This window comes from Ustilago hordei, assembly GCF_900519145.1.
Source record: "Ustilago hordei strain Uho2 genome assembly, contig: UHO2_contig_02, whole genome shotgun sequence".
In the NCBI taxonomy this organism is placed as follows: domain Eukaryota; kingdom Fungi; phylum Basidiomycota; class Ustilaginomycetes; order Ustilaginales; family Ustilaginaceae; genus Ustilago; species Ustilago hordei.
In genome coordinates this window covers 1,261,624-1,286,395 of record NW_024545252.1, presented here as the reverse complement: position 1 = coordinate 1,286,395, position 24,772 = coordinate 1,261,624, and the positions used below count along the sequence as shown (strand labels likewise).

At 49.5% G+C, this 24,772-nt stretch overlaps 4 protein-coding genes across 4 annotated transcripts; 3 read left to right on the top strand and 1 right to left on the bottom strand.

The window, feature by feature from the left end:
• Positions 1-4,480: 4,480 nt before the first annotated feature.
• On the top strand, positions 4,481-5,371 carry UHO2_01219 (uncharacterized protein; the record flags this gene model as incomplete). The annotated part of the gene is made up of 1 exon (XM_041553687.1): positions 4,481-5,371. One exon carries the CDS (start codon positions 4,481-4,483, stop codon positions 5,369-5,371), a length of 891 nt encoding a protein of 296 aa, XP_041409621.1.
• Positions 5,372-5,443: 72 nt separating this feature from the next.
• Positions 5,444-6,385, bottom strand: UHO2_01218 (uncharacterized protein; the record flags this gene model as incomplete). Its single annotated transcript, XM_041553686.1, has 1 exon — positions 5,444-6,385. The coding sequence occupies one exon, from the start codon at positions 6,383-6,385 to the stop codon at positions 5,444-5,446; it is 942 nt and encodes a 313-aa protein (XP_041409620.1).
• A 638-nt stretch (positions 6,386-7,023) lies between these two features.
• On the top strand, positions 7,024-8,925 carry UHO2_01217 (uncharacterized protein; the record flags this gene model as incomplete). The annotated part of the gene is made up of 1 exon (XM_041553685.1): positions 7,024-8,925. One exon carries the CDS (start codon positions 7,024-7,026, stop codon positions 8,923-8,925), a length of 1,902 nt encoding a protein of 633 aa, XP_041409619.1.
• Positions 8,926-13,047: 4,122 nt separating this feature from the next.
• UHO2_01216 (putative GAP1 - amino acid transport protein) lies at positions 13,048-14,748 on the top strand (the record flags this gene model as incomplete). The annotated part of the gene is made up of 1 exon (XM_041553684.1): positions 13,048-14,748. One exon carries the CDS (start codon positions 13,048-13,050, stop codon positions 14,746-14,748), a length of 1,701 nt encoding a protein of 566 aa, XP_041409618.1.
• Positions 14,749-24,772: the final 10,024 nt, after the last annotated feature.

The window sequence follows — 24,772 nt, the reverse complement described above, 5'->3', positions numbered from 1 at the left end:
TAAGTATACTTAGTAGTTTTCCATCAACAAGTTGCAATCACATAGCATTGCTTCTATTGTAGCACGTGTGTTGTATCACCGCTCATTGACACCATCCGAAGGCGGTTCATGCTGCGGCCCAGAAATGATCAACACCAAAGGCGGTACTCATCGACACACTGGACACTTGTGTCAAAGCAATCACATTAGCATCAGACCTTGGTGCCACCTCAGCTAAACTATTGGACCTTGATTGTGCTGAGCTACCTCTGGACATAGTGTCCCCAGTGGTCAGTTGAAATCCTTGATAACTGTCAGTTAAAACATATTCAAGCAAGAACAGTCATAGAAGGTGTCAGGGGTCTCGCGCCTGAAACCCAGGTCGGTCTGTCGAGATACTCGGTGACTATCAAACTGTGTGACAGCTATTGTCTCGGTATCTGTCTCAACGAGCTAGTCGTTCGGTGACTATCAAGTTGTGCAGTGACAGTGGGTGGCATTCATTGTATATACTATCATAGGTTTCGGCTGACCTCTGTGGACACTCCATTCAGGGGTAGCTCGGCATGATCAATATCAATGCATAGGTTATGTTGACACCAAGGTCTGGTGTGAGTGTTGATGATAATGAGGTTGATGGTGTTGGTGATAAGGTTGGTGGTGTCAACACAAGTGTCCAGTGTGTTGACTGATGCTTGAGGTGATCCCCAGACTGCAGTGGACTACTGCCTTCGGTTCTATCTATATCTGGACTGCTAACCTGCTATGGGGCACCTTCGGACATCAGGTAGTGGTGATACAACACATGCACTACAATGAGGAGCAACCTTGATAGATTGCTGCTATGCTGACTGAAAACTAATGAGTACTTATGTTTCTAAAGTATTGACTAGTTGTATGGTGAGTAGAGTGGATGAGGATCCTGTCATGGGCCTGGATGCTCAAGAAGCAGGAGGGTCACTGGTTCATATGGAAGGAGCACAGGTATCGAAGATCTAGTCGATACCAGTAGAGAGCATGGTCGTAGTGCAGTCTCCATGGAGACCATGGACTCCTACAGACTCACATGCAAAGGAGGACCAAGCTCAAGGAGCAGGCACAGCCACGAAGAGGACCAAGCTCAAGGAGCATGCAGATGGTTACCACTCAGGGGCGAGAGAGACAAGAGTCGAAGGAGTCGACACCACTCAGGAGGCACAAGAGTGCCAAGCAAGCAGGATAGCAAGGAGGAGGAGCAGTGTCGAAGGAGTCGACACAGCTCAAGAGGCACAGGGGTACCAAGCAAGCAGGAGAGGCCCCCTGAACAGTACTCGATGAAGAAGGTACTCTCTGGAGAGAGAGCAGGAGCAGCATCGCTGGCAATGCTGTGAAGAGGTATATAACCATGCTTTCTCATCACCAAAGGTCAAGCGGATCCTCATCCACTCTACACATCATCATAACTAGTTATCACTTCAGCATAAGTATATATTAGTTTCAGTCAGCATAGCAGCAATCTATCAAGGTTGCTCCTCATTGTAGTGCATGTGTTGTATCACCACTACCTGATGTCTGAAGGCGCCCATAGCAGGTTAGCAGTCTGGATCAAGATAGAACCGAAGGCAGTAGTCCACTGCGGTCCAGGGATCACCTCAAGCATCAGTCAACACATTGGACACTCGTGTTGACGCCACCAACCTTATCACCAACACCATCAACCTCATTATCATCGACATTCACCAACCTTATCACCAACACCATCAACCTCATCATCATCAACACTCACACCAGACCTTGGTGTCATCATAATCTACACATTGATATTGATCGTGCCGAGCTACCCCTGAACGGAGTGTCCACAGAGGTCAGCCGAAACCTACGATAGTATATACAACGAACGCCACCTGCTGTCACTGCGCAACTTGATAGTCGCCGAACAACTAGCTCGAGACAGATACCGAGACAATAGCTGTCGTGCAGTTTGATAGTCACCGAGTATCTCGACAGACCGACCTGGGTTTCAGGCGCGAGACCCCTGACAGATCCACTCGACCTTTGATGATGAGAAAGCATGGTTATATACCTCTTCACAGCATCGCCAGCGATGCTGCTCCTGCTCTCTCTCCAGAGAGTACCTTCTTCATCGAGTACTGTTCAGGGGCCTCTCCTGCTTGCTTGGCACCCCTGTGCCTCTTGAGCTGTGTCGACTCCTTCGACACTGCTCCTCCTCCTTGCTATCCTGCTGCTTGTTTGGCACCCCTGTGCCTCCTGAGTGGTGTCGACTCCTTCGACACTGCTCCTCCTCCTCAGGACCTGCTTGCCAGTGTCCTATACACTGCTCCTTCTCCTTTGACCGGTGACAGTTCCTTTGACTCTTGTCTCTCGAGCCCCTGAGTGGTAACCATCTGCATGCTCCTTGAGCTTGGTCCTCTTTGTGGCTGTGCCTGGCCCTCCTCACATATGGGCTCAGTCCTCCTTTGCATGTGAGTCCATAGGAGTCCATGGCCTCCATGGAGACTGCACTATGACCATGCTCTCTAATGGTATCGACTAGATCTTCGATACCTGTGCTCCTTCCATATGAACCAGTGACCCTCCTGCTTCTTGAGCATTCAGGCCCATGACACTTGGCATGATCAATAACAATGAATGTATTGCAACTACACCAAGGTCTGGTGTGAGTGATATGTTTGGTAGTGCTGACACAAGTGTCCAGTGTGTCAACTGAGTGCTTGAGGTGATCCCCAGACCACAATGGACAACTGCCTTTGGTTCTATTGTTATCTGGACTGCTGGTTTGCTATGAACTGCCTTCAGACATCAGTGAGCAGTGATACAACACATGCACTACAATGGAAGCAATCTACTTGATTGCAACTTTGCTGACTGGAAACTAATGTATACTTATGTGAAGTGATAACTAGTTGTGTATGGTGTAAAGTGGATGGCAATCCACTCTTCTCCTATGATGGGGAGCATGGTTATATACCTTTCTTGTAGTGTTGCCCACAACACAGCTCCTCCTCCTCCTCCCTACTATCCTCCCCATCCCTCTTGTGATGCCACTCATTGGCATCACTTCCCTTGCCTCCTGTGGTTGGATGGGCCTTGTGCTGTCTCATCTCCATTAGGGGCCAGTCCCACTTCATCTGAGTGGCAACTTGCACCCCCTTTCATCATCCTCTGGTCATTGGTGCCCACCTGTTGGCACCACTTCATCATCATGCCAGACCCCTGCTTCATCTGGTGGTGTCCTCCCCTTGTACAGTATCCTCTCCTTGTTGTATCAGCAATGGGGTGCCTCCCTGACTGATCCTTGTGAGACCTGTCATACTCTGTGTGATATTATGATTCCCACTGAACTCTGTGGTAATGACTTTGTTCCTACTGATCCCAATGAGTTATGCCATAGGATTGTTTCTCCTACTGATCCCAACAAATTATGCCATAGGATCGTTTCTCCTACTGATCTCAGCAAACTCTCCCTTAAGCTCTCATGTAGCCCATTCCTGCAATTCCTGCACTCCTTCATATGACTTCAACTTCTTCTTACCTCCTGCGCATCTGGCTCCTATGACACTTTCCTGACTGTTGAGGTGGAATTGGGCTCGAAATAGTGGTCCAGGAAGCAAACATGACAAGGCTGGAGTTTTCTTGGGGGGCCCCCCTTTGACTTTGGAACATCAGCTGAGGTGCTTTTGCTGATGCAATTCACAGTAGACTTGCTCAAACCAAGTTGCTTGGCAACTGATCAGGTAGATTCCCCATTTTGGAGGTGAAAGAGTGCTGATTGGCACTTCTCTGGGGTGGTTTTCAGCATGATGGTATAGATATGATGGCATCAGACTGGAAGCACCACCAGATTGCTCACAGTCATCTGATTGAGCTGAAACATTCCATGTCACTACTTTCAATGTATATGAAGGCGCCCACCAAGTTACAATGCAAGTTTCATTGTAGTCAAAAGCCCACAAGGTCAGGAATGGAGCAGTGTTGCTATTTGGCAGCATGCTCCATAAACTGTCCCACAATAAAATAAAATTCAGCTCTTCTTCATAGCACAATTTTTTTAGTCAATGTCAATATCAACTCCACAGTCTTGGAGAGAAGAAGCAGGGCTTTCAGATGATATCAGACAGTGTGGCAATACAACATATGGCTATTGAGCATTAGAGTGATGTGTGGTGACATGTAAAATTATGGGACAGTTTATGCATGTGCTGTATATATATCAAGCTGGGAGTGCTAGGCTCTTGCCATGTTCACTCAGCCAATTGAGTATACATGTTTCTATCTTAAAGCAGCAGTGACATCGTACTTAGACTCTCCCCGATAGCCAGTTATCGGGGCTCAAACGTCTTTACTTTTCACATATCTCAGTCGCAAAGCGTGCGAGCAACGGCAGCAGGATGTCTATCCTCCGTTGGCTGATCCTGGCGGTCGTAGCTTACTTTGCGCACAACACGTATCAACGCATTCAGTTCTCGCGCAAGAAGGCAGAGTTCAAGAGCACACACCGAAAATGACGGAATCAAAGCATAACCATCAACTGATCACAGAAGCCAACAAGGCTTTCTACGAGCTCACCGCCGCCGAGTATGACAACATGGGCCGAGGAATGGTCATTGATGTCGCCAAGACCAATGCTTCCAACATCCTCTCAAGAGTACCCGGTATCAGGTCCTCCTCTACGGAGTTGATGGATTTTGCTGCTGGCACCGGTTTGCTTGCCATGTTGGTCGCCCCACAATGCAAGTCGGTCACAGCAGTAGACCAGTCCGAGGCGATGATCCAGCAGCTGCGCAAGAAGTTGGATGCTCAGAAAAACTCTTCTAATCGCATCGATAACATTGTTCCTGTCGTCGCTGACGTCCTTGCTGAAGGCTCATCTGGTGGCGAACTGGAGGGAAAGCAATTCGACGTCATCACTTGCACGAATGCTTACCATCACATCAGCGATCCAAAGAAGTTGACGCAAGTGCTCGCTAGCTATCTCAAGCCAGGCGGACACTTGGCGGTGGTGGATCTGATCAAGACAGAGAAGTCAGCCGAATTTCACACCGCACCAAGGACGTTCGAGCAGGAAGATGGGTTACACAAACAGATCGAAGACTTTGATGCCAAGCCTGATGAACAGTCCGATCAGCACCGACACCATCATCATGGACATGGGCACAGGCATGACCACTTTCACGGTCACAGTGACCATCACGGACACGATCATGATCATGGACATGCCAGCCACAAGCATGAGAACGTCATTGCTCACAGAGGCGGATTCACCGACCCTGAGATGGAAGACTTCTTCACTGCAGCAGGTCTCAGACTCGTCAACATGGGCAAGTCAGCTCAATTCGTCAAGGATGGTAAAAAGTACGACAACTTCCTTGCCATCGCACAAAAGTCTTCATAGCACATTGCAACTGCAATCTAAACATGATACCATTCCAAGGAAGCCTATACAGTGAATGTGAACGATCGAGCATCAAGGGTAGGACTCTAGCACCTCATCCTTGTTCTCGAACCACGGTTTTGGTCCCTTCTCAAGCGCAGCCTTGACGTCAGGTCGGTCCTTGATGACGTCCCACTTAGGCCTTTCCAGCTCGTAGCCTACCGAAGTGCGGGCATACTGCAGGCCGCCAATACGGGTGATGGGAAGAGTCTTGGCAGCGTCAACAGCACCGGTCTGGGGATTGATCATGTCTTTGCGAATGTGCATGACACGTACGTGACCCAGGACAAGAGTAGTGGTGTGCTTGCCCTGAGCATTGTGGATGTCACGGGTGTACTCCACCTCACACTCCATTGACATTGGCGACTCCTTGACGCGGGGAGTCTTGATCACCTTACTCTTGACCGGTGTGAGGCCTGACAAAGCATACTCGCTGACGCCCGAAGGACAGTCCACAGATGCAAAGTTGAGTGCTTCTGCGTATGGTTCGGAAGATGAAGAAATGGAAAACTCGTTGAGCCGCTTGATGTTGTTCTCGCTGTCCTTTCGCCTATTTTCGCTGCCTCCGAAGGAAATCATAACCATGGCTGGATCTTGCGATACCATTTGATACCAACTGATAGGGGCAAGGTTGGGCGATCCATTCTCGTTGAGCGTTGTGACGAGTGCCACCGGACGGGGAGCGATAGAGGAGACCATGAGCTTGTACATCGTTGCCGATGAGACGTTGGTCTTGCCGATTTGAATGACGTGGTACTCGGCGTCATCCGCAGCGAAGGACGCCGACTTGGGATGTGAGTTGAGACCTTGGCCAGCTTTGAAGTCGACTTGAGGTGCTTTGGTCAGGGCGTAGGACAAAGTAGGGTCGAATTCGGGTCTTTTTGCTTCTTCTTGTTTGAAAGGCTTGTACTTGGAGCCTCCACCGGCACCTGTACCGGGGACACCGTACGTATCACCATTTGCTTGTGAGGACATATCTATCGTGTAAGAACTGAAGGAGAGCAAGAGAGGATGCTTAGATGGTGGTTACACAGCAAGGCTGATGAGAGGAGAAGATCGACGATGCTTTTGATGACCGAAGAGGCACGGCTAAACCCCGCTACTTCCGCGTGTGGGGATAGGGATGATTGAACACGGCTAAACGAAGCCGCCTGAATTTTTAGAGCGCTGGCCGTGTTTTCCTGCTAGCTATCTGCCTGCTACCTATCTGCCTGTCATTTAGCTGCGTCAAGAGGCCGTGTCGACCGCTTGAATCTGCTCCTGACTTTTCTCTTCTCAACATGACCATTGTTTTGTACCTTTGCTGATGCCTGCTGTGTGGCAGTGTGCGTGAGCTCCTCGTGAGCAAGACAGAAAAGCGAAATCCTACCTCATTGATCCCAGTTTGGGAGCAACATACTGAGCACAGACCATGGTGCAGAATAGCTCGGAATTCGGAAGTGTATCTGCAGTATGAAGAAATATAAATTTTTTGTTTGATCAATGCGTTGGACCCTGTTTGCTCAGTCGCGTTTCAATCGCAACTTTTGTGCTATCTAACACCACCCACTCGAAGGATCTCCGCCACTGCTACGCTTATCTCAGTCGCAAAGCGTGCGAGCAACGGCAGCAGGATGTCTATCCTCCGTTGGCTGATCCTGGCGGTTGTAGTTTACTTTGCGCACAACGCGTATCAACGCATTCAGTTCTCGCGCAAGAAGGCAGAGTTCATTCGTGATCGCAGACGAGCGGCGGGCATTCCAGACGACGACAATCGACCGTTCGCGATAGCTCGAGCAGATGCACTTTCTCGTCGATCACAACAGAGGCGGGGAGAACTGCTTTGCACACCGGTCAAGAAGCGGTCCTCTGGGATGACACCATCAAGATCACATGCGAGCATCGATCAAGAAGCCGCTGCGCGCCTGTCAGGTATTCCTGGGACGTTGCCCGGATACCTCAAAGATACTCTCACAAGCAGTGCCGTGTCTACATCTACGCAGAGCAGCCGATACAGGCCAGCGCAGCACAGATCTTCTAATCCTTTACGCAGTCCATCTCCCGTCAAACAAAGCGTTGATGAAAGGAGCTCGTCTCAAAGAGAGCTCAAATCACCAACAATCAGGAGGCAGAGTCCGGCAAAGGACTCTCACAAAGCGCAAGAAAGACCGAGTAATCGACGAAGGCTCAAACGGAGCCATTCGGCTTCGCCATCAAACTCTGAAATCTCGGAACAAGATACTGTCGCTTCAGATAGCAACAAAGTGTCCAAAGTATCGATTCCCGGTACTTTCGGTGCAGAACAAAGTCTCACAGATGAGGAGATGTCTGATGCCGCTTCAACAGCCACAGGCTCCGATGCAGAGGGTATGGACGAAGACGAGAACGAGAACGCAGAGGTGAAAGCACACTCTCAGCGTCCAAACGGAGGCAATACCAAGGCTCGCAGTGACGACCTGCAATCACTCCAGAATGCAGCACGTTCGACAGCGAAGAAGCGCGAAGCGGACGAGCTGGACCTCTCAGACACCGAACAAAGCATCGACACAAGCGACGATGAGGAGCACGCACTACCCCAACCTCACAGCTCGAAGAGATCGCGAACCGTCAACAAGGATGTGGATCCTAGTTCCTCTCTCGATTTCGAAATCGCACTACCCGAGGAGGCGATGATCGATTTCGTCCCCGTTCACGATCCACCTTCATCACAGTCAAAGTCAAGGCAAGGCAAACGACAGGCTGACACTTCGGACGACCGGCAACCTGGCGAAGAGTGGGTCGACTTCGAGGGTCTGCGCTGGCGCATACACCCCGAGACGCATGAGCTGCAGCGTGGGAGCGATGTACTTGAATGGCGGTCCAAGTATCGGATGCCACGCGACTCTCTACACCCAATGGCGAAAGAATCGCATCAGGTTGTGGTGCACAAATGGCTGACGAAGGAAGAGTGGGAGGATGCGAAAGCAAAGAAGCTGCTATCCTTCCAAGAGCCAGAGAGGCTGGCCGAAAAGGAAAGGTTAGACAAGGAAGAAGCCGAGAAGATGCGTCGAAAGCAGGAGCTGTTGGCCAAGATCCGTCAGACGTCGTCACCCAACAAGCGTATCCAGTCGTTTCTTGTACAGCAGCAAAAGCGTCAGTTGCAGCACAAGCTATCTCGCAGCGAGCTGAGCGGTGATGTTTCGATGAACTCGTACGCGCCCAGCGAGGCAGATGGAGATGCAGCAAGTATGTCGATCGACTCGTCTTCCATGACGATGGGAAGCGAAGCATCGACACCTAACAAGCCAAGGTCGAGGAGAATCTCGTTGCAAAACAGGATGACCCCCGCCAGGGGACTTGACGGGATAGCTCGAGGAGGGTCTGTCGGCCCGGATGGAGGCTCGGTATCTGGAGGATCCTCACCTTCGGGCAGTCCGAAACGTCGAGTTGGAAGTCCACTTGCTTCACCGTATCGAGCAATCCAATATTCGAAGTCGAAGAAGGGTACACCTGCCAACTCATCACCTTTGGTCACGTCAACGTTTCCGCCTCCGTAGCTTGTTCCTGTATATCCAATCACATTGTTCCGATTCCATCATTGCAATTACTACTCTTACGTTTGTTGTCAGGTCTTAGATGCTCATGTGACACTCGAGTGAAGGGGAGAATGGAAAAAAGGGTTCTGGGGGTGCAACGCGAAAAGTAAGATCCTGGGTTTGCATCGGACCTTGCACATGAGCGTGCGTATCTTGGCATCATGGCGTGATCTGGTATCATTGCATGAGAGTGCGGGAAAGGATTGCATTATCATTTGTGTGGGGTCAGTCAATCATATTGCGTTGGCACATCCGTCAGACATGATTGGGACGATACGATTAGCTGTAGCATCGAATGGCAAAAGCGAACGAAAGGGAGGGAGGAAGATCTTTGGAAGAAGTGAAAGGGATGTTGAACGGAAAGGATAGCCGGTCGGTAGTAGCGGTGGACCGATGCAATATAGCCATGCCCAGAGAAATTTGGAAGAAGAGGGAGGATTGCCTCGGGAAAGGGCCGGGTCAGAGCTCAATATTCATGGGATCTAGTGTCCATGGGCACTGCTGTCAGGACATGTGGACATCATGGACAGAGCGACCAGTGTAGTAAGGGAACATGAAAGTGGCTTGTGATACAGCAGTGTAGGGCGGCTGACAGGGGCGAGCTTGTGACTTTGCGTGCCTGACCATGCGGTCGTAAGAGTGAGATGACGGTAGAAGGCCCTTTCCGGATCGTAGACCTCTCAGTCTGATGAATGTGTGGGGTAACAGTAGTCACCAACGTCCAGTTGGACCAATAACAGGACGACATGAGCGAAACGGACGAATGAGAAGGGAGGATCGCGTTGTGAAGGGGGCCGGGTATCAGCCCGGCAAAGGCAACAGATGTGAGCACTGATCAAGGTGACATCGACGCACAGCCTCAGAGACAAGCTTGGCGCCTTTGAACACTGCTGTATCAGCTTTGAGCCTTAATCAGAGACATATGGATGGGTTCCTCACATGACCTGACATGGACAAGCAACCTGACAGGCAATGCGGGAGGGTTTTCAACATCGACGCTGAATTGGGGCCGACCAATGAAGGGCTTGATCAGCACCCTTCTGAAAGGTGGGGAAAAGCCTCCGGTTCCGACTCCGGCGCACTCTACACGACCAAAGGAACGGCTCGTCACTTGACACCGCAGACCATCAAGCCAAGGGATCCAGGTCGATTGTGAGCTATTTGAATTGGAATGAAGCTCTATGGGCCAAGCGATTGACAGGCCGAAGGGTCCGGCCGCCCGTGTTCCTGACCTCGCTTCCCTCTGCTTGTCCTGAGTGTATGTGTTGAGAGTTGGAAGACCCAAGGGTCGAGTACCGAAAGATAGCACCGACGGTCGGATGGAAGGTGCCAAGACAAGCAAGACGGGGAGGAGCGGATGAAAGAGGGTCGTCCGAGGCATAAAGCCATTGCTTCTCCTGACTCACAACGACATGGTCTGTATCTTTCTTATGTTATCTGTCCCTGCAATCGCCAGAAGAGAGGTGCCATGAAGCGATAGATAGGGCAGTCACAGACGGTGTTCGGCTTGTGTAACATGGGGAAAACGGGTTTGCATCTATCCGCTCGGCAGTCAATGGTGGGGACAAGGGGAGTTTCCCCCATGCCTTGGCAGTCGAATGAGCGGTCGCCGTCCACCCTGATTTCGGCAAGTGGCGACTTAGAAGCGATTCACAGGAAGCCACTCCATCACTGTTCACGAGGTCGCTGAATCCACTGGCGAGAAGAAGCGAGAATGACCAAGGGTCAAGCCACATGACGATGAGGAAGCTCACTAATCAAAGGACGAGGGAAACGGCGATTTTGACGAATTTGATTGAAATTGGCCCATTCAAGAAGAAGAGAGGAATGCATGGACTGTAGTGCCAGACTGTATTGCCGGACTGTAGGGCTGTGTTGTTGCTTTGTTGGTTGCTCAAAAGCGTATCAACTCCGCAATGCATGCAATCTACAAGGTGCAGCAAGCTGGCAAAGTTCCGCGCAGCTCGACCTGTCTGATGGAATTCTTCGCAAGGCGGGCACTGTAGTGCTTGTTTCGAAGCCCGTTCTATTCTGGCTTTAGCAGTTTGATCGCATCGTCGAATCGAATTAGATTTCAGTGGTCTAAATGTTGGTCAAGCCAATCACAAGCAAGCTTGCCATCCATCGGAATTCTTCCCCCCCCCATCTGTACGCCTTGAGCGAGATGAGCAGCATGAACGCTTATCGTTGAGGCCCACCTTTCCGCGTTACAACACACACCGCGCGCGCACACACACGGACGTCGAACCTCGCCGAGACGGCAATGGACAAGATTAGGCGATTCAAGGCGAGAATATTTAGCGCTTGGTCAACCCGCGTGGCACAACACAGGCAGGCAGGCAGAGCGAGCCAATTAGGGTCGAGTGCTGAGCAAGCGGTGAGTTACCCAGAACTTGCTCGCGTAAAATCAAGGTGATTCAAACAAAAAGTTCGAATTAGCTGCAGCAGGAATGTCCTGTCAGCCACTTGGCAAAACTCTCTGTCCTCTGCCCTTCAAGCCTGCGATTTGCTCGCGTGTCGATGGAGCTGCTGCCTTTATCGGTGGGCATTATGACTGGTTCACCCCGACTTTGGTGTTGACCTCGCCTCTCTTCGCTTGCCCGTCGGCTTGCTTGCTAACCTATCAGACGCATGGAATCCAGCTGCTTTTTCTTTTCTTTTTTTTTTCATCTTTTTTTTTTTTTTTTTTTTTTTTTTTTTTTTTGCTCCTTTGCTCCTTTGCTCCTTTGCTCCTTATCCATATCAACCGCACTGGCTTGATGCGGTTACCGGCACTAAGTTAGCAAAGCTTTTTTTCCTCTCATGTGGCTCTATCCTACTGCTGAGTCGCCTTACATGAAAGCCGAGCTTTTTCTTGGCTGGTTGAGCTTCTGTGATTCACCCGTCGTTCACTTGCCGGTCTTGACCTTTGCCCTTTCCTTCCACTCTTCCCCTTCCCCTTGCACGCGTGAGTGTCTGTCTGTTGCCACACACTCGTACATTCGGCTGCTCACCGACACCACCCAATGAGAAGGCGAGTTTTCGGTGATTGCCCGTCGTCGTTTGCAGCAGCAGCCACATCTCTAAGCATCAAAGACGAGCGCAACAGAGCTGCATCTTCGGCCTCGCCATCCTTCTCTCGCGTGATTGGACGCGCACAGACACGAATCGTGAGCCTGGGTGTAGTGTGATGTGGTACCGCAAATTGCAATCAAAGCAAGCAAGCAAGATAACGCTCAACTTCGTTGCTCCCACTTCATTGGTGCCCTCGGGAACATTTGCTGCGATTGCCCGCTACTGTTTGATGTTCGACTTCTGTATCTCTGCACTGTTTTCGTGTTTGACAGTTCTTGCTTCGAATCCCCTTGCGCGTGGTTCACTCCTCTTCCTCTCAACAGCTCCTGCTTTCTCAGCATGAGCAGACCTTAGATATGGCTCAAACATGTAGCATTGCCAACGCAAGCTTGAGTGCAAGAAGGTCACCGCTCCGTGGCTTATCCGAGAAGGGCCAGGGAGAAAAGAGGGTGAGAGGGTTTTATTATCGTTCATTTTTATTTTTTTATCTTTTTATTTTTATTTTTTATTCTTTGGCCATATCTTTCGGAGCTCTCCGAATCAAAACATGGGTCTCGAGCGGGATGTGGCCTGTCGTTCTGTCTGTCGTGCCTGGAAATCGACCATGAGACGGCCTTGCCGGTTTGTTCTTCTTCCTTCTTGCTTGCTCGCTCGCTTCTGCTTCCGCTTCACTCGCCGGCAAGCAGCGCCCGGAATTCAGAAGCGGTTTCCATAATCTCTGCCCTTGTGCCCATTTGCCCCCCCCCCCCCCCCCTTATTGTGGGTTCTGGTTATCTTTGAGTCTACGCCCCCTTCGCCCTCATTGGCCAGCCCCTGTTCTTTCCTGCTCGAATGCTTCTGTTGCGTGCCACATCCCCCCGCCTTCGCTTGCTGTCACTCACCTTGACCCTCCTTGGTGGCACATTTCGACCCTCACATGGCACATCCCATATAACCTGCCACCCTCTCGTCGCCATTCCTCTGTCTCTTCTCGTTTCGATATCAACTTCCCCCTCCTTCGCCTCTCCCCTAACCGCAACTCTACACAAGATGGGTGCTTGGACAAATTTCAAGGACGGCTTCAAGCCCGAGGTCTCTGACGAGACCGCCTCCGACTCATCCCCCGCTTATGGCGAGAAGGACTCCAAGGAGTACGAGTCCAACGCTGTTGCCGGTTTCCGTGACCCCAGCGCTGAGGGTGGCCTGAAGCGCAACCTTCACGGTCGTCATGTTCAGTTCATTGCCCTTGGTGGTTCTATTGGTACCGGTCTCTTCATCGGTTCCGGTGGCGCCCTTGCCACTGGTGGTCCTGGTTTCCTCATGATCGATTTCGCCCTTATCGGTGTCATGCTTCTCATGGTCGTCATGGCTCTCGGTGAGCTTGGTGCTATCTTCCCCGTCGCTGGTTCCTTCGCTGCCTACTCTACTCGTTTCATTGACCCCGCCGTTGGTTTCGCCATGGCTTACAACTACTGGCTCCAGTGGCTCATTGTCCTTCCTCTCGAACTTGTCGCCGCCTCTATCGTCATCGTTTACTGGGATCCCAACGAGACCGTTCCTAAAGGTGTATGGATCACAATCTTCCTTATCATCATCACTGTCATCAACCTCTTCGGTGTCCGAGGTTATGGTGAGTTCGAATTCTTTGGCTCCCTCATCAAGGTTCTCGCTGTCATCGGTTTCATCATTGCTGGTGTTGTTATCAACGTTGGTGGTGGTCCCGACGGCAAGTACTACGGCTTTGACACATGGAGCAACCCCGGTGCCTTCAACAACGGCTTCAAAGGTTTCGCCTCCGTCTTCGTCACGGCCGCTTTCGCCTTTGCCGGTACCGAGCTCATCGGTCTTGCTGCCGCCGAGACCCACAACGCACGAAAGGAGATCCCCAAGGCCGCCAAGCAGATCTTCATGCGTGTTATCATCTTCTACGTCGTCTCGCTCCTCATCGTTACCACCCTCGTCCCCTCTGACAACGAACGTCTTGGAAGTGGTTCATACGATGCTAGGGCTTCACCTTTCGTTATCGCCTTTAACAACGCCGGCATCAAGGTTCTGCCTTCGATAATGAACGCCGTTATCCTCATATCCGTCCTTTCCGTCGGTAACTCTGCTGTTTACGCCGCTTCCCGTACCCTCCAGGCCATGGCTACCATAGGGCAGGCTCCCAGCTTCTTCAACTACATTGACCGACAGGGACGCCCTCTTCCGGCCGTTGGAATCTCGCTCATCTTCGGTCTTCTCGGCTACCTGATCTACGCCGGCGACAACGCCCGCAACCTCGTTTTCAACTGGCTCCTTGCCATCTCGGGTCTCTCGACCATCATTAGCTGGCTATGCATTTGCATTTCCCACGTCCGCTTCCGAATGGCTTGGGCTCGTAACGGTCACACTCTCGAGGAACTTCCTTGGAAGTCACCTTTCGGCGTCTGGGGTTCCGTCTACGGTGCCTTTTTCAACGTCCTCGTCATTGTCTTCACCTTCTACACCTCCGTATTCCCCATTGGCGAAGGCGAGATGTCCAAGTCCGACCGTGTCAACGCTTTCTTCCAGGGCTTCATCTCGGTCCCCGTTGTTGTCCTTGTCTTCCTCATCCCCTACAAGCTCATCAAGCGCACCAGGTTTGTCAAGATCGACGAGATCGACATTAGCACTGGCCGTCGCGACCCCGTCCCCGTTGAGGTTCTCCGTCGCGAGCGCGAGGAGGAGAAGGCCAAGCCCCTCTACAATCGTGTTTGGAACTTCTTCTTCTAGACAAAGTTTTGCTCCCGTCTACACATCCTCCTTTGCCTTTTCGCTCTCGTGTAAATCATTGGGCTCTTTTGGATTGCATTACTTTGCTTATTCCATGTAGCACCTCATTGGTAGGTTGCTCGATACCTTTTTATTGCTACGATCTTCACCTTGTATTACTTGTACGATCAATAACGAAACTTTCTGATCTAGTTCAACTTTTCGAATGTGTTCTGTTTGCCCGCCTTTCAGACTGATCCAATTGAATTAAGCAATCCAAATGAAGCAAACTTGGTTCGGAAGCACTGATGCCCACCGTTCAAGCCTTATCCGCGGAAAGTGTACATCAACTGACTCTAAGTGATTCAGATGACTGGAGCGATGTCCGGCGGAATGTTCCGATGTCGACCGAATTGCTCGCTTTTCACGCACTTCGAAATCAAGCTTGACGCTTCCGTGAGCAAGCGGACCAACGAATTGATCCGCATTTACAATGAAAGTCAGTCAAAGAGCGCCACTTGACCGTTGTCCAATTTGCAACTCTCACAAATTACACAATGCTATAATGACACGAGTAGTCGGCCATCAAGCATGTGGCATCATTGATGACTATTATTCAACGGCATTTTCGCAGAGATTCAGATCAGACACACCAAACATGTCTGCCCCGCACTTAACCCCCAGAGGAAGGCAGGACCCCATGCCCAGGGCCCATGATATGTTAGAGGGTAGCAGGTATATTGGCTCAAACCAGACCAATCACCCAGTATTGCACCAGCATACCAGCTAAGTAGATGTCTGAGGAAGGAGAAGGTAGTTGTCAGAGGTCATGCGCCCAAAACCTGATATCTGTAATAGAATCGTGTCTATTACAAATCCTGCCAAAATATGCAATAGAGTGCTTGGTATCATGATTCTTGTTGAGATATGTTGTAGAGGAGTCTCTATGACTTTTCTCACCTGAAGATGTAGTAGTGAGTTTGCTATGACAGGTTTCAACTGACCACTGTGGACACTCCATCCAGAGGTAGCTCGGCACAATCAATAACAATGAATATATTATGATGACACCAAGGTCTGGTGTGAGTATGCTTGCTGGTGGCACTGACATGAGTGTCCAGTGTGCTGACTGATTGCTTGAGGTGATCCCTGGACTGCAGTGGACAACTGCCTTTGGTTCTATCATTATCTGGACTGCAGGTTTCTATGAACCACCTTTGGATGTCAGTGAGCAGTGATACAACACACACACTACAATGGGAGCAATTGATTGAGATTGCAACTTGCTGACTGAGTACTAATGTATACTTATGATAAGCTATAACTAGTAATGTATGGTGTAGAGTGGATGGTGATCCACTCACTTGCTGTGGTAGGGGACATGGTTATATACCTTTGGTGTAGCATTGCCTGTGACACTTCTCCTCCTCCTTGTCCCCCTTAGGCTCCTTATCCATCCTGCGATGCTCCTCAATGACACTGCTTCCTTGTCCCTTGTGGATGGATGGACCTCCCATTGCCTCCTCTCTGTCAGGGGTCAGTCCCACCTCATCTGGGTGGCAACTTGCCCCTTCTCATTACTCCCTGTTGTCAGCACCCACCTGCTGGTGCCAACTTCAATGCCATGTAAGGCCCCTGCTTCATCTGGTGGCAACCCCAGCCATCCTTGCCACTACTCTATTTATTGTGTGATTCTCCTTGCCATTGATCTCTGTGGAATATGTCCTATGACCTTGTGTACTGCAGATTCTGGTGGGATTTGCAATATGATTATGGCTCATGCTGGTCTAGCTGGGATCTGCCCTAGAGCCATGTCAGGGGTCTCGCGCCTGAAACCCAGGTCGGTCTGTCGAGATACTTGGTGACTATCAAACTGTGCAACAGCTATTGTCTTGGTATCGGTCTCAATGAGCTATGTCACTCAGTGACTATCAAGTTGCGTGATGACAGCAGGTGGCATTCGTTGTATCTACTAACATAGGTTTTGGCTGACCTCTGTGGACACTCTGTTCAGGGGTAGCTCAGCACGATCAATACCAATACATAGGTTATGATGACACCAAGGTCTGGTGTGAGTGTTGATGATGATGAGGTTGATGGTGTTGGTGATAAGGTGGGTGAGTGTTGATGATAATGAGGTTGATGGTGTTGGTGATAAGGTTGGTGGCATCAACACGAGTGTCCAGTGTGTTGACTGATGCTTGGAGTGATCCCCAGACTGCAGTAGACTACTGCCTTCAGTTCTATCTTAATCTGGACTGCTGGTTTTGCTATGAACCACCTTCAGACATCAGGTAGTGGTGATACAACACATGCACTACAATGAGGAGCAACCTTGATAGATTGCTACTATGCTGACTGAAACTAATATATACTTATGCTGAAGTGATAACTAGTTATGATGTGTGTAGAGTGGATGAGGATCCACTTGACCTTTGATGATGAGAAAGTATGGTTATATACCTCTTCACAGTGTCGCCAGTGACACTGCTCCTGCTCTCTCTCTCCAGAGAGTACCTTCTTCATCGAGTACTGTACAGGGGGCCCCCCTAGCACCACTCCTGTCCTCCTCCTTGCTATCCTGCTTGCTTGGCACCCTTGTGCCTCTTGAGCTGTGTCAACTCCTTCAACACTGCTCCTCCTCCTTGCTATCCTGCTTGTTTGGCACCCCTGTGCCTCCTGAGTGGTGTCGCCTCTTTCGACACTGCTCCTCCTCCTCAGGACCTGCTTGCCGGTTTCCTATACACTGCTCCTTCTCCTTTGACTGGTGACAGTTCCTTTGGCTCTTGTCTCTCGAGCCCCTGAGTGGTAACCATCTGTATGCTTCTTTGAGCTCAGTCCTCCTTGTGGCTGTGCCTGCTCCTTGAGCTTGGTCCTCTTCGTGGCTGTGCCTGGCCCTCCTCACATATGGGCCCAGTCCTCCTTTGCATGTGAGTCCGTAGGAGTCCATGGTCTCCATGGAGACTGCACTACAACCATGCTCTCTACTGGTATCAACTAGATCTCTGATACCTGTGCTCCTTCCATATGAACCAGTGACCCTCCTGCTTCTTGAGCATTCAGGCCCATGACAGCAGGTTGGGCATCAGAATTGTTTACTTGCACCTAGTCTTTGGTTGAGATTGCCACACCAAGTGCAGGTCTTTGATGTATATGCTTCTGGTTGTATAAGAAGCACTGTTGGCTGCCAACATTTATGCAGATAGTGTGGATCATGAGCAATGTTGTGGCATTTGACCAGCAAACAATTAATAAAGGTGCAGTGTCCTCAACCCAGCAGCCTCTGACAGGTGTTTTGGTGCAAGTTCCCATTCTTTCTTTGTATCATCTTGCAAACCTCCATCCTTGGCATGACCACAATGTCAGATGAGATTGCTAGAAAGTTTGCCATCCAGCAATGTAGATCATCAATAAGCTGCTGCAGCTTTTTGTGGACCTTCTTTGAGCACTTTTGAAGCTTGCAGCATTGCACAGATGACAAGGCAAATGGCAGGGCTGGATGGTGTTGGCAAGCTTCCTGTGGCTGAGCTTGGACTTGCTGAGATAAATGAGGATCAGAAGTGGTTTGCAACAGTGGCAGCAGCTGTTGATGATTTGGTTGATGTCTCTGATGATGACTGCTTTGGATCTTGTCATTACATCAGCAGAGTTGCTCCAAGCAGATACTGTTGTCTTGAGAGCCTGCATTGAGCATGCAGCTGTCAGATGAATACACAGAAAATGGGGTCCTGACACCAGGATCAACAGACTTGACAACAATGGCCTGCTTCAGATATTGCTCTTGTGAAACAACAGATGTTGGCACACTGTAGCAAAGAAGAAAGTATCAATTGCCATATTGGTCCAGCTGGATGCCCCACTTATGACCAGCTTTGAGCTTGGTTGTATACAATTGTAAAATGGCCTTGCAATGGTCCTTGAGGAAGTGGCATCCTCTTTGGCTGTGCAGGCAGATCTTAGCCCAGGTATCCTTCTCACAACCAAAGGTATTGTCCTGACCACTGCTGCAGCACTTGACAGCTATGGGTATGATCCTCAGCTTTGGGGCACCAAGGCTCCCATCTTTGTGTGCTGATTGTGAGAAGGTGTGAACATCAACAGATGACACTGTATGTGGTGCTTTGACAGCAGCCCCCTCATCAAAAACGACTGTACTGTAGCTGGGTAAAAGGAAGATTGAAAAGCTGTTTTGTGTCAGGGGTCTCATGCCTGAAATTTGATATCTGTAGTAGATATGCAACTATTACAGATCCTGACGAGATATGTGGTAAAAGGCTGTTATTATTATTCTTAGGGGGTATCAATTTTCGAGTGTTTTTAGAAACATGTGTTTCTCGATTTTGACGAGTTTTTATTTTGCACAAAAACCTTATGTAAGCTCACCTAAAGTTGAAAAAACACATGTTTTTGAAAACATGCCTCCAGACCTGGTAAAATGGACTCACTTTTTTGTCACTCTCCAAAATGAAGTGCAGATGCATGGATGTGCATCCACTTGCTTCACTTCATCACACTGGTGTGTCATGTCCTTCATCACTGTGCATCATGTCCTTCATTACTGTGCATCATGTCCTTCATTACTGTGTGTCAAATGAAGTGAGGATGCACAGAAGTGCAACCACTTGCTTCCCTCCTTCATTACCAGCAATGAATTTGATAACAGACATGTTAAATTGAATTATTTGCCACCTTTGCTGCAAATGTGTTTTTGGAAACATGTGTTTTTTGGATGCTCCTAAAAGGGGTGTTCAAAAATGGGAAAAAGTCATCAAAATCGAGAAACACATGTTTCTAAAAACACTCGAAAATTGATACCCCCTCTTGTTGAAATCTGTCATAGAAGGCTTCTATGACTTTGTCACAGGGTCAGCGGGTCAGCATATGAAGTGTGCACCAAATTGATTGGCAGCAATCATCAGGAATCGATGAGTTAACCGGGTTGGTAGTGCATATGATTTGCAGGATCAACTGAACTCTGGGATCCTGGTTAATCTTACAAGGATTGATCAGAATCAGCCTGATCAGCATGGCTCAGCAAGTCAGCCATCATGAGTAAGCATTGGGAGATTCAGGAAGGAAGATACCAGCATTAGAAGGAGAAGCATATGGAGATAACCACATGCAGGAGCAGGGTCCAAGCTCAGTATCACACAGATGGTTACCACTCAAGGGGTATGTGTGTATAAGCCATGTAGGACCAAGCACAGGGGTGACCACATGATCAAGGGACTTGGTCACAGGGCCCAACAGGTGGCTAAGGGATTCACAAGATAAGGACAAGAAGGTGGTTGCCAGTGAAGAGAGAAGGAGCAGTGTCAAGAAGACTGGGGATTGGCTATGAGGAAGAGGAGCTGTGTCAAAGGGGTCATCACACATCACCAGGCAGAAAGAGCATGAAGGCAAAGGGGCAGTGTCACACAAACCAATATGCTGTGCAAACAGTAGAGGTGTGTCAGGGGTCTCGCGCCTGAAACCCAGGTCGGTCTGTCGAGATACTCGGTGACTATCAAACTGTGTGACAGCTATTGTCTCGGTATTGGTATCGATGAGCTAGTTGCTCAGCGACTATCAAGTTGTGTGATGACAGCAGGTGGCGTTCATTGTATATACTATCGTAGGTTTCGGCTGACCTCTGTGGACACTCCATTCAGGGGTAGCTTGGCACGATCAATATCAATATGTAGGTTATGATGACACCAAGGTCTGGTGTGAGTGTTGATGATGATGAGGTTGATGACATTGGTGATAAGGTTGGTGGTTGTTGATGATAATGAGGTTGATGGTGTTGGTGATAAGGTTGGTGGTGTCAACACGAGTGTCCAGTGTGTTGACTTGATGCTTGAAGTGATCCCCAGACTGCAGTGGACTACTGCCTTTGGTTCTATCTATATCCAGACTGCTGACCTGCTATGGGCCACCTTCGGATGTCAGGTAGTGGTGATACAACACATGCACTACAATGAGGAGCAACCTTGATAGATTGCTACTATGCTGACTGAAGCTAATATATACTTATGCTGAAGTGATAACTAGTTATGATGTGTGTAGAGTGGATGAGGATCCACTTGACCTTTGATGATGAGAAGTATGGTTATATACCTCTTCACAGCGTTGCCAGTGACACTGCTCCTGCTCTCTCTCCAGAGAGTACCTTCTTCATCGAGTACTGTACAGGGGCCCCTCTAGCACTGCTCCTCCTCCTTGCTATCCTGCTTGTTTGGCACCCCTGTGCCTCCTGAGTGGTGTTGACTCCTTCAACACTGCTCCTCCTCCTCAGGACCTGGTGTCGACTCCTTCGACACTGCTCCTTCTCCTTTGACTGGTGACGGTTCCTTTGGCTCTTGTCTCTTGAGCCCCTGAGTGGTAACCATCTGTATGCTTCTTTGAGCTCAGTCCTCCTTGTGGCTGTGCCTGCTCCTTGAGCTTGGTCCTCTTCATGGCTGTGCCTGGCCCTCCTCGCATATGGGCTTGGTCCTCCTTTGCATGTGAGTCTGTAGGAGTCCATGGTCTCCATGGAGACTGCACTACGACCATGCTCTCTACTGGTATCGACTAGATCTCCGATACCTGTGCTCCTTCCATATGAACCAGTGACCCTCCTGCTTCTTGAGCATTCAGGCCCATGACAAGGTGCAGCATCAAAGGGGTTGATGCCAGCAGGAGAGAGGGTGTCGAAAGTGGACAAAGGCCTCTCAGGAGGAGCAGGAGAGGTGTCACAGGTGACACCAATTGAATGCATAAATACTCTCATTCTACCATAGCATATGAGTGGATCCTCATCCACTCTACTCTATACTTTACATACTCTTACTTGACTCATAGTTACATATCATTGCAATAGCAGAGCTTTACAATGACACCTTGAACGTGTGTGTTGTATCACCGTTAGGCGTCAACTGTAGGCAGTGTTATGTCAGCGGTCATGCACCCAAAACCTGATATCTGTAATAGAACTGCATCTATTACAAATTCCATCGAGATATGAGACAGTGCTTGTGGTATTACAATTCTTGGTGAGATATGTAGTGGAGACATCACTATCACTTTTCTTGCCCAAAAATGCAGTAATGGCTTTGCCATTGCAGGCTTCAACTGACCACTGTGGACACTCCATCCAGAGGTAGCTTGGCACAATCAATAATGATGAATGTATTGCAACTACACCAAGATCTGGTGTGAGTGATATGTTTGGTAGTGCTGACACAAGTGTCCAGTGTGTCAACTGAGTGCTTGAGGTGATGCCCAGACTGCAATGGACAACTGCCTTCAGTTCTATTGTTATCTGGACTGCTGGTTTGCTATGAACCACCTTTGGACATCAGTGAGCAGTGATACAACACACTTGCTACAATGGATGCAATCTACTTGTTTGTGACTGTGCTGACTAAAACTAATGTATACTTATGCTGAAGTGATAACTAGTCATGTATGGTGTAGAGTGGATGGGGATCCACTCACTTGCTATGATGAGGAGCATGGTTATATAACCATCCCTGTGATGTTGCCTGCAACACTGCTCCTTCCCTGGGAGGCCTCATCAACTCTGCTTCTCCTCCTTGTCCTTCCTATCCTGTCCACCCTCTTGGTGCTGTTTCTTCGCTGCTTCTCTCGCTTCATATGGACAGACAGTTCTCGTGCTACTTCATCATCATCAGGGGTCAGTCCCACCTCATCTGAGTGGCAACTTGCATCTGTCTGTTCATTACCCTCCTGTCATTAGCACCCATCTGTTTGCATCGACTTCATTGTTGTGCAAGGTCCCTATTTCATATGGTGGCAACTGTCCTCCCCTTGTATGGTATCCTCCCCTTGTCATATCAGTGATGGGGTGCCTTCCTGACCAATCCTCATGAGACCTGTCATACTCAGCATGATATTGCAATCCCCACTGAACTCTGTGGTAACAGCTTTGTTCCTACTGATCCTGGCGAGTTATGCTATAGGCTTGTCTCTCCTACTGGTCCCAATGAACTATACCATAGACTCGTTTCTCCTACTCATCTCTGCGAATTCTCCCTTAAGCTCCCGTGTAGCCTGATACTGCGATTCCTGCGCTCCTTCATATGACTTCAACTTCCTCTTTTCCTCCTGCGCATCCGGCTCCTATGACATGTTACTCAACACCTGCGGTCCAGTCCCTTACTGTAGGTGGTGTCTGCTCGACATCTGCAGTCCAGTCAGTTATTGTAGGCAGTGTCCAACACCTGCAGTCCAGTAACTCCCATCCTCTGTAGGAGATAAGCATATCGCAGCCCAGACGATGTTAGAGAGCATTAGCAACAGTACCACAAACACTCATACTGTAAAGGAGAGTGTATTACTCTCCCTCCAAAGATTAACAGACATGCCACACAACCTCTGAATGGAGTGTTCAAGGTGGTCAGCCGAGACCTACCAGTATGAAGCCATCTGGTTACATTTAGTTGAAACATCCCAAGTAAATCTTACTCGATTGTCCTCACCAATACCAATTGGAAACACCCAATCTGGTTTCTGGTGCACGACCGCTTACAGACTTCTCTCACTCGAATATGTGATAGATTGATTGCTATTGCAGGTTTCAACTAACTGCTGTGGACACTCCATCCAGAGGTTGCTTGGCACAAGCAATAACTGTAGATACTGGGTAATGACACCAAGGTCTGGTGCTGATGATGATGTTGATGCCTACACAAGTGTCCAGGGTGTTGATTGAATGAGAGGTGATCCCCAGACTGCAGTGGATGACTGCCTTTGGTTCTATGATCAAGAGAGCCAGACCACAGTATGAACTGCCTTTGGTGTTGATTGATATCTGGACCACAGTTAATACTGCCTTTGGATGATGTCAATGAGTGTTGATACAACACATGTGCTATGATAGGAGCAATGTCTTACAATTGCTACTGTTGACAAACTACTAAGTATACTTATGTGAAAGTTATAGCTAGTATGATATGGTGTAGAGTGGATGGATCTCCACTCAACCATCTGTCATGGGCCTGGATGCTCAAGAAGCAGGAGGGTCATGGGTTCATATGGAAGGAGCACAGGTATCGAAGATCTAGTCGAGATCAGTAGAGAGCATGGTCGTAGTGCAGTCTCCATGGAGACCATGGACTCCTATGGACTCACATGCAAAGGAGGGCCAAGCACAGCCACGAGGAGGACCAAGCTCAAGGAGCAGGCACAGCCATGAAGAGGACTGAGCTCAAGGAGCATGCAGATGGTTACCACTCAGGGGCTCGAGAGACAAGAGCCAAAGGAACTGTCACTGATCAAAGGAGAAGGAGCAGTGTCAAAGGAGTCGACACCAGGTCATGAGGAGGAGGAGCAGTGTCGAAGGAGTCGACACAGCTCAAGAGGCACAGGGGTGCCAAGCAGGAGAGGCCCCTGAGCAGTGTCATGGGCCTGGATGCTCAAGAAGCAGGAGGGTCACGGGTTCATATGGAAGGAGCACAGGTATCGAAGATCTAGTCGAGATCAGTAGAGAGCATGGTTGTAGTGCAGTCTCCATGGAGGCCATGGACTCCTACGGACTCACATGCAAAGAAGGGCCAAGCACAGCCACGAGGAGGACCAAGCTCAAGGAGCAGGCACAGCCACGAAGAGGACCAAGCTCAAGGAGCAGGCACAGCCACGAAGAGGACCAAGCTCAAGGAGCATGCAGATGGTTACCACTCAGGGGCTCGAGAGACAAGAGCCAAAGGAACTGTCACTGATCAAAGGAGAAGGAGCAGTGTCAAAGGAGTCGACACCAGGTCATGAGGAGGAGGAGCAGTGTCAAAGGAGTCGACACAGCTCAAGAGGCACAGGGGTGCCAAGCAGGAGAGGCCCCTGAGCAGTACTCGATGAAGAAGGTACTCTCTGGAGAGAGAGCAGGAGCAGCATCGCTGGCGATGCTGAGAAGAGGTATATAACCATGCTTTCTCATCATCAATAGGTCGAGTGGATCCTCATCCACTCTACTCACCATAACTAGTTATCACTTCAGCAAAAGTATATATTAGTTTCAGTCAGCATAGCAGCAATCCATCAAAGGTTGCTCCTCATCGTAGTGTGTGTG